The sequence below is a fragment of the Malurus melanocephalus genome, unplaced genomic scaffold (genome assembly GCF_030028575.1).
Source record: "Malurus melanocephalus ecotype Western Australia unplaced genomic scaffold, MMel_1.1 scaffold_112, whole genome shotgun sequence".
Lineage (NCBI taxonomy): Eukaryota > Metazoa > Chordata > Aves > Passeriformes > Maluridae > Malurus > Malurus melanocephalus.
Window position 1 is genome coordinate 762,276 of NW_026623344.1, and position 8,362 is coordinate 770,637.

At 39.7% G+C, this 8,362-nt stretch overlaps 1 protein-coding gene across 2 annotated transcripts in view; it reads right to left on the minus strand.

Annotated features, from left to right (window-relative positions):
* Positions 1–453: 453 nt before the first annotated feature.
* Positions 454–8,362, minus strand: part of LOC130575556 (solute carrier organic anion transporter family member 1A2-like) — a 15,901-nt gene continuing 7,992 nt past the window's right edge. For both annotated transcript variants that reach the window (XM_057369506.1, XM_057369507.1), the window contains exons 8-15: positions 7,890–8,123; positions 6,455–6,619; positions 5,438–5,633; positions 4,658–4,823; positions 3,911–4,095; positions 3,303–3,367; positions 2,071–2,188; positions 454–1,181 (exon numbers count right to left, since the gene is read on the minus strand). In XM_057369506.1, the coding sequence (XP_057225489.1) occupies positions 1,022–1,181; positions 2,071–2,188; positions 3,303–3,367; positions 3,911–4,095; positions 4,658–4,823; positions 5,438–5,633; positions 6,455–6,619; positions 7,890–8,123 (1,289 nt within the window). In that variant the 3' untranslated portion in view covers positions 454–1,021. The remainder of the gene's footprint in view (positions 1,182–2,070; positions 2,189–3,302; positions 3,368–3,910; positions 4,096–4,657; positions 4,824–5,437; positions 5,634–6,454; positions 6,620–7,889; positions 8,124–8,362) is intronic.

Consider the following 8,362-nt stretch of genomic DNA (forward strand, 5'->3'; position numbering starts at 1 on the left):
TTTAGATGGGAGCAGAACTGTGGCATGTAGAATAAATAAGTAGGAAATACTTGCAGGTGCTGGAGCACAGGTCTGTGGCAGTTCCACAAGCTCTCTCCATGCCTCATGCAGTAGGGAATAATAGCCAGGACCTGTAACAAAAAGCCTCAAAAAGTTATTGCACAGACCCCTGCAGAGAGACCTAAGGGTTCTCTGCACTGGGGCCAAATATGAGGCAGTGCCAAAATGGATGCACCAAACCACAGAGACACCTTGTGTGACTTAAATCATCAGGTTTTTCTTGTGTGTGGTTTGTTTTTTTTTAATTGAGACATTTAGGGATTTTTTTCCTTAGAGATTTAAGACATCCCAGAGCAGCAGGTTACTGAAGCAGTGAATCCTGAGGACCTTTCCTTGTCAATGCTCTATGCAAATCTTAAAATATCACCATAACACAGCATTTTTTAAAAATGTATTTTTTTATTTATTATTATTACCACAACACCCAGACTATGTCATAAACCAGGTTTGCAACAAATTGACCATCTATACTATGCAGAATAACAAACAATCCCTGCCTGAAAGGACTGGTAATATCATTAAATAAAATTATGGAAACAGAGGCCCGAAGAAGCCAAAAATCYTGTCTACTGTCAGTGAGAGAGACTCTGACAGAAAACTTTGGACAATTCCAGGATGAAATCTGGCATCATTTGGAGTCAATTGCAAAATACTCACTATTTTCAGCGGAACAGGACTGAACACAAGTTTCTGCTTCATAGCCCTTTCCTTAGACAACTCAAACCTGGTATTTCATACATTTTCTTATTTCTAATCCTTGTTCTTTTGCCCCAAACATAGTTTTCCCATGCCTTGTGTTTACAAACTGATACTTTTAAAATAGAATTAGGATATAACTATGTGTAATTCTAGTATTCTCTGTCCAAGTGTTCATTAGTTAAAGTACAAAATTTTTCACAAGGATATATCCAATATTTACACAGCAATGTTGTTTTCCCCTGATATGTCCTTCTTTGAAATGCTATTTCACTGCTTCTTGCTCTTTATCCTGCATTTCTACTGGGGCACTTAATAAGACTGGCTTTTCAGATTTCATTTTCTTCTTTAAAATGAGGAGAATTAGTGTACTTGGGATGTAGGACACTCCACGTAACACTGCTGGCAGGCCRAGATAAAGCCACCTGAAATAAATGATGAGTTTCATTGAATACATGCATTTGTAAAACAAGGGTAAAACTATCCAATAAATATTGTTTTGAGAAAATGACRCAGCCACTCTAAAGCTTGTGCCTTGATCCTTTTGGATCTCACAGAAGATGGGAATGTGAGAACAGAGAATATGTCGGTCAGTAAAATGGCCTTTGCAGCTTCCAATTTCAGGCAAACTAAATAGTACAAAAACTATTTAGCTAGTTAAGTCAAGCACTGGGACTCTTATGACTTTATCCCTAGGGAAAAGAGAGAGCCCTGAAAGGGCTCAAATAATCTGATTAAAATTTCTAGGTATTCATAAGAATATTCTTCCAAATCAACCTCAACACAGTATTAAAATGAATTAGTATGAAGCYGTAAGTTCAACAGATTTTTCTTTTAAAATCCCACAGTGGTCCTTGAACAACTACAAAAACATGATGTGCTGTATTCTGGGCCAATTTCCAACTTGTGTAACTGCATCTTCTCTAAAATATTCCTTTTTTTAAAGTCAARTACTGTTTCAACCATTTTCCATTCAAAGATGTTGCATAGTCAGCCAGTAAATCTTCTCTCCCMTGTGATCTTACATCATTATTTTGAAAATGAAAATTATCATTATAATTCATTGCTTTTAAGGCTTGTTCTCATGAAAGGTTATTAGTGAATATAATGGCACAATAACATTTCTGTTCAAAGGTTTTTCCAATGTCTGAGTCAAAGGTTGCCCTTGACAAATAAAGCCAACGCCAAAGAAAATTGTGTCACATCTCTAACACAGGAGCAGTTTGTCTACTAGGAAGAGATAAAGTGTATAAAATTACATGTCTGTGCATGTTATAACAGAGTAAAAAGGAGAAATTAAAGCAGGAAATATACCTGTATGTGACAATATCATATATCCTACATGCTCCTTCTCCACCACAAGTCATAGTACCCCACTTCAAGCAAGTGGTGTCTATCAAAGCTCCAAAATAAATGGGAGATGGAATTCCAGCTAAAAAGAATAAAAACATTTTCATGAATAACAATTTTCTTCTGGTTATCAGACACCACAGAGCCCATGCTGTTTGCCACCTACTCCATCTGTCCTGTCCTCTTGCAGCAAGAGCCACGGCCTCTGCGTATCTTGGGGTCTCTCTTCTCCCTTATCCACCCACCCTCAACCAAGATCTTCTTTCCTGCTGCCTGTTCAACAGCATCCACATGTTACAGCATGGACTGTAATTCCTGTTCAGAACTCAGCATTTTCTCTCACCAATGAGAGGCAATGCTGTGTTCATAACCACAAACAATGAGCAGGAGTGAGGGAATGCCAGCTGGCTTTCCAAGGAGCAGCAGATGCAGTCCCCTGTCCTGGTTTCTGCTGGATTACAGTTAATTTTCTTCTTAGCCGCTGGTACAGTGCTGTGCTTTGGATTTTATTTTGGAGAATAATGCTGATAACACACTGATGTTTCAGTTACTGCTAAGGAGCGCTTACATCAAGCAGTTTTCTGTGTCTCATGCTGTTAGCGAGGAGCTACAGGAACCCAGGGGGAGTGTGGCCAGGACAGCTGACCCAAACTGGCCAAAGGGATATTCCACAACCCGGAATGTCATGTTGAGTGTACAGTCTGGAGAGAAGTGGCAGGGAGGGACCGACTGCTGCGCAGAGATGGGATGGGTATCAGTCGACAGATCACAATTTTATTCCGCATCACTTTTCTTTCTTATGTTTTATTCCTCTCTCTRTTTTTCCTATTATTATTATACTTTACTCCAGTTTCATTACTAAACTATTCTTTTCTTAACCTTTTCTCATCCTTTTGTCCAACTCTCCTCCCTATTCCATGTGGGAGGAGAATAAGAGGATACACAATACTCCTTTCCTGACTGGGGTTAAACCAAGATACCAGCCTATTTCCCAGCATTAAAAAAATGCAAACTGCAAACTGTTCTAATTTGCCATGCTGCTCAGATCTGCAAAAGAAAAAAAATCTTAAATTATTCCTGATCAAAGGCATTACAGAGAAGCACTCCTGTGCCATGCCCATACCCCTGATGGGATGCTTCTCTGACTTTAGGTCAGCCCTAACTGTGCCTCYGAGGTGTATTAGATATTTTCTTACCAAATACTCTTGAAGCAAGTCCATGGATACCCACTCCAAATGACTTCTCTTCAGGCTTTAGAGACCTGGATGATAATTGCATTGTGCACTTATTATAGGTGACATTAATAAGAGATGTTTAACCCTTTTTTAAAAATAAAGTTCTTCATCACATTAGGCCCCAAACCATTCTAATTAGAGCAYTGGTTGAAAAGGTTCATTGCTCATTCAGTGATGTTTGCTGAAAAGTTCCTTGCCCAGGACTGCCAAATGACAAAAGGAGAAGCTGCTGTCAAGGTGTCAGTCACTGATACTGAGGCCAACACAAAGTGCAGGGTGGTTGTGCCTTAACCAACATCATGTTGATGTGATTGATGAACACGTGGCTATCACACCCTTCTCAACATCCCTGTGCCCTGCATTAATTCAGGATAAAGCTGATAGCCAAAAGCAACATCAGATTGCAAAGCTGACATGACACTAAACCTTAACAGCACAGCAGTGACATGAGATTTTTCTGCTCTTCCTCCTTCCATATGCAAACTGAGCAACTTTTAATGCCCTGGAGAATTAAAACCTCAGAATAAAAAGTCCAGCAGATTACTTAACATAAGGAAATTTTACTATACCTTATTAAGACCATGTATCCAGGCATGGCTGCTAAGGAAAAAATGAAGCTGCAGACTAATGACAATATTAAAAAATAATGCAGCATCTTGTCACAGTCTTCATGTCTATCACACTGGCCCAGAGTTGCAGAAACATTTTGAGATGAAAACCCTGAGGCTGCAACACAGGTGCAATTTTCAAACACCTGCCAAAAGAGAATTTTAATCACAYAGATTGTCCAAACTCACACTCTGAGTGGCAAACCCACACTGTTGGCACCCAACTCGATGTCTCCTGCACTTGAGTTTGTCCCTCATGCAGCACTGAACTATGGCCTCTCTCCCAGTCTGCCAGGCCCAGTTCCAGCCATCCCCTATGTGTGAGGATAAAAGTTCTGTAATACCTGGTTATTTATTTAAATCTATTGCATAAAAGAAATTTTCAAGTCCATGCTGTAGACTTTCATTTTGTCTGAAGAGTTCTTGGGCCCTAAAACTYCCAACTAGCAATACCTTCAGAATAATTTTCCGCTCCATGTGAAGCATTTAAGATTCCTTCAGTTCTTCTTCATTGTATTTTTTAATTTAAACTTAAACTGATTTTCATATTCAGTTTAAAWTTTCTGATGCTACTCAGTGAATTGGTTCCAATCTCTCACCCTATATATTCATTTAAATGATGCAAGGATAYTCCCCACCCTCTATCAGTGTAAGTATTTCTCACCTACCGTATTTCACAGTTACAGTACAATAAAATGTGTGCTTTACCACACTTCTTCCAGCTCCTCTTGAGGATTTACACCCAGCAAGACAAGGTGACACATAAGTGATTCCATTGCTTCCACAAACAGGGTCCCATGTTTTAAGTGGGCAATCACAATCCAGGTTGCAGCCAGCCAGCAGAGTATTTTCTGCATAGGAAACTTGCTCTATTCTGAAACACATTTAAAGAGGAATAAATATTTCAGTAAATAAATACCCACAGTAACCCTTTGCAATGCTTAAGATGCTATTCTAGCTCAAGTGTGGGATCMGGACCCAGTCCTACATGCTCCTTTCCTGGAGTTGTGCCTTTCTATCTTTCTATAGGACACTAAATTGTGTTCTATTACATTAATAATATCAATTAGGTATGCAAACCCCACAGCATTTTTCCTCATCTAAGGCTTGTAMGTTCTTGATTGTCCATAAGCTTTGCCTCTACACCTCCAGGTCCATTTTACAGACACTGCACAACGTGGGATAGTGGAAGGTGTCCCTGCCCATGGCAGGAAGGTTGGAAATAGAGGATCTTCAAGATCCCTTCCAACACAAACCATTCTATGATTCCCAATGATTAATGACAGGCTTCAAAGCAAGAAACTGCAGATAAAATATCCTCTGATAACTTAACAGGAATAAGAGAAGATAGACCTACTGTCTCATGCAAGCAAAAAGCCTTGAGAATTTAGAATAGGAAACTGAAATGGAGCCCCTGGCTGACTCTTGACAAGAAAAATCATCCCAGTGWCTTTAAACTGAAGCCCTCTTGAGTCTCAAAGAACATACCCTTGATAGGAAACTGTTAGACCAGCAACTGGTGAGGTATCACAGACAGTCCAATAGGCAGCGAAGTAGAGAAGGTATTCCAGTAAAGATACCCAAAATGCTATGTTCGCAGCCTGATAGATATTTATCTTGAATTTCTTCATGAATAAGCCTCCAGAAAAATACCCAACGCATAGAACTGGTAAGTTGTAAATACCTATTTAAACAAGTGAAACTTCCATGTTAAAATAAAGGAGACCATCAAAGCTACTCTACTATAATGCAGCTAAAGAAGGAGCTACTAAAGCTGCTGTAAGAGTAGATTGTGTTTGGCAAAGACTCAARCAGTGCCTGTGGCTCAATAATTTAACTACAATCAGAAATGGGTCCTTTCCTTTCACACCCAAAACCTCTGCCAAAGTCAACAGCATGTGAGAACTGCTTGGGGAGTGAGCTACAGGAGAGGACTGAAATTATTAATTGCAAAATTGCAATCCAGAGTTGCACTCTAGGTCCAACTTAAAAAAAAAAAAAAAAAGATTTGGCTTCAATCCAGTCTCTCTAGCTGACTGAGAAACTCAACCGAAAGACAAGTTAGTGGGGTACATCTTAATGCACTCTGAGAACCACAAATAGGAGGGACAGATTTTCAGTTTTGAGATGAGACTGATGAATGTGTTCTCACATTTCTTTGGTACTGATATTTTAATGAAGTAAATTCTCACTGAAAGACATGTTGGAAGTGGTTTTACACAAACATCCCGTGGCTCAGTTTCACATCAGCTGAATTTTCCGAGCCAATTCAGAAGATGGGAAGCACATTACAAAATTCTGTGCAAAAAATTAGGAGATGTTTAGCAGAAAATGCACGAATATTAAAAAATGTTTGTAGTGTGATATCTCTCACCTGTAGAAGCATTTAACCTTAGCATGTATATGTAAATACACATGAACATATGTGTGYATGCAAAAATATAGTTAATTTGAACAGAGACATCACTACTTGGCAGAACAGAGCAAAGCAAAATGCAAACATACCAATTAAAAAGATGGCATCTGATGCAGATTTTCCAAACTGCTGCTCCAGATATTTGGGCATGAAGGATATCATGCCATCRAAGGCACTGAACTGTAACACGGTTATGCATATAAATAACATGTACACGGGGTTGTGAAACAGAGCCTTGAGGAAGGGGATGAAATCTGGAAGGAAATAAGGCCATGAGTGAGTGTGATGCTTTATGAACAGAATGAGCCATTGCTCAGCGTGGCTGAGGGGGAGAGAAGGGAGCAGAAATGGTCCTGAACTGGGTGATCACAGACCATCCATGACATGCTTAGCCCAGGGTGCCCTGAGGCGTCTCCTCCGCCCAAAGACACCCTCACTCACACACGTGCACACCAGTGCAGGTGTTGCTTATAAAAAAAAAAACAAATTACAGCAGCAGCAGCAGCTACTGCCCCATCTTTCCTCTTTTTTCTCTTATCTCGTGCCCCCAGAGGATTCACCAAAACCCCTGCCCTGCATCTGGCACACAAAGGGGTGCAAATGCACTAGAGAGCAGTGACACACTGCCCCCAGAGACCTGAACACTGATTTACTGATTTTGGTTTTTTTTGCTGGGGCAAAAGAGGCCTGAGGAGAGCTGTGACMACAGACAGTCCCACCACCCTCTCCAAGTCTGTATCAGCCATTCTTCRGCCAAGCAAGCATCTGAGAAAGTAATTTACACAGGTCTTTTCTCTGCATAATGCCCATTAAGTCAGGATCTGAACCATAAAAAAGGCCTCACAATTCCCCTTTGTCTAATGTTCTCTGTTAATTAATGTGCTGAGCTATTGTTGAGGAGCTCTGCAGATAAATATAAACATCTACAAAACAATGAGTGGGCCTCACTGAAAGTGGGCCCCACTTAGAATGGGTGTATATTTTTCAGAGGTAAGCAAATACTTTATTAGAAGAAGATCTCTATGCCAATCTTGCAAAAATTGTTCAAATATTAGAAACACTATAAATAGGCTGTGTTCTTTACACATGCAGTGACACTTTTAATCAGAGCTTCCCAAGGAAATTTACTTTTTATTAAATTTATTTTATCTTAGRTTATTTATAACTATAAAAACATCAAATGCTTGGTTTCTGCTTTTCTGCCCAGGGGATGTAGGGTACAATCAACCAGCGACTCACCCCCAACCCACTGAGTTGCAATATTATTAACCAGATTTCTGTGCYTTAACCCTCTCATGGGAAGAAAAGATCTACATAAACCTGGAATGCAGGAGGGGAAAAGGAAGGAACCCAGACCCTGGAGCTATGGGATCAGCTTTCTTCCTCTGCAAGGAGCCATTTTAAATCYCTGCACAAATCCCTTGAGCTACAGAGACATGAAAACAGAGTAGGTATTGCATATCTTGGACCCATCATTAATTACACCTTAGGACTAAAGTAAGAAGGAAATAAAATACAACTTGCCTTTCGCAATTTCATACATGGTCTGTTTGGTGTCGTTTTTATCATTTTCTTGCAATGGTGCTACACTTTTTTCACTTGTCTCCTCAGGTTCATTGGTTTCACCTTCCTTCACGAGCGACTTGGGCAAAAACCAAAATGGTATTCCCACGAGAAGATTCAGCAGAGCACAAATCAAAATGCCCAGCCACCATGCTCCAACCCAGCGGGCATCAGTCGCTGTTATAGTTATTTCATCTACAATGAAACACACAACCACGCATCTTGGATCTGTTCAGAAACATTCTTTGCTGTCATTTTTGTTTCCCGAGTCATGTCTGATATAAAAGCATTTTAATGATTCTTAAAATAAGGCTCAGGAAGGAAAACAGTCTCCAGTCTTCTTTGTTAATGTTGCTAATTTTTTTTAAAATTTCAGTGGTTTGTATTAAATGAATTCTACTCCTTTCCTATGTTAAACCAGATGACACAATTAT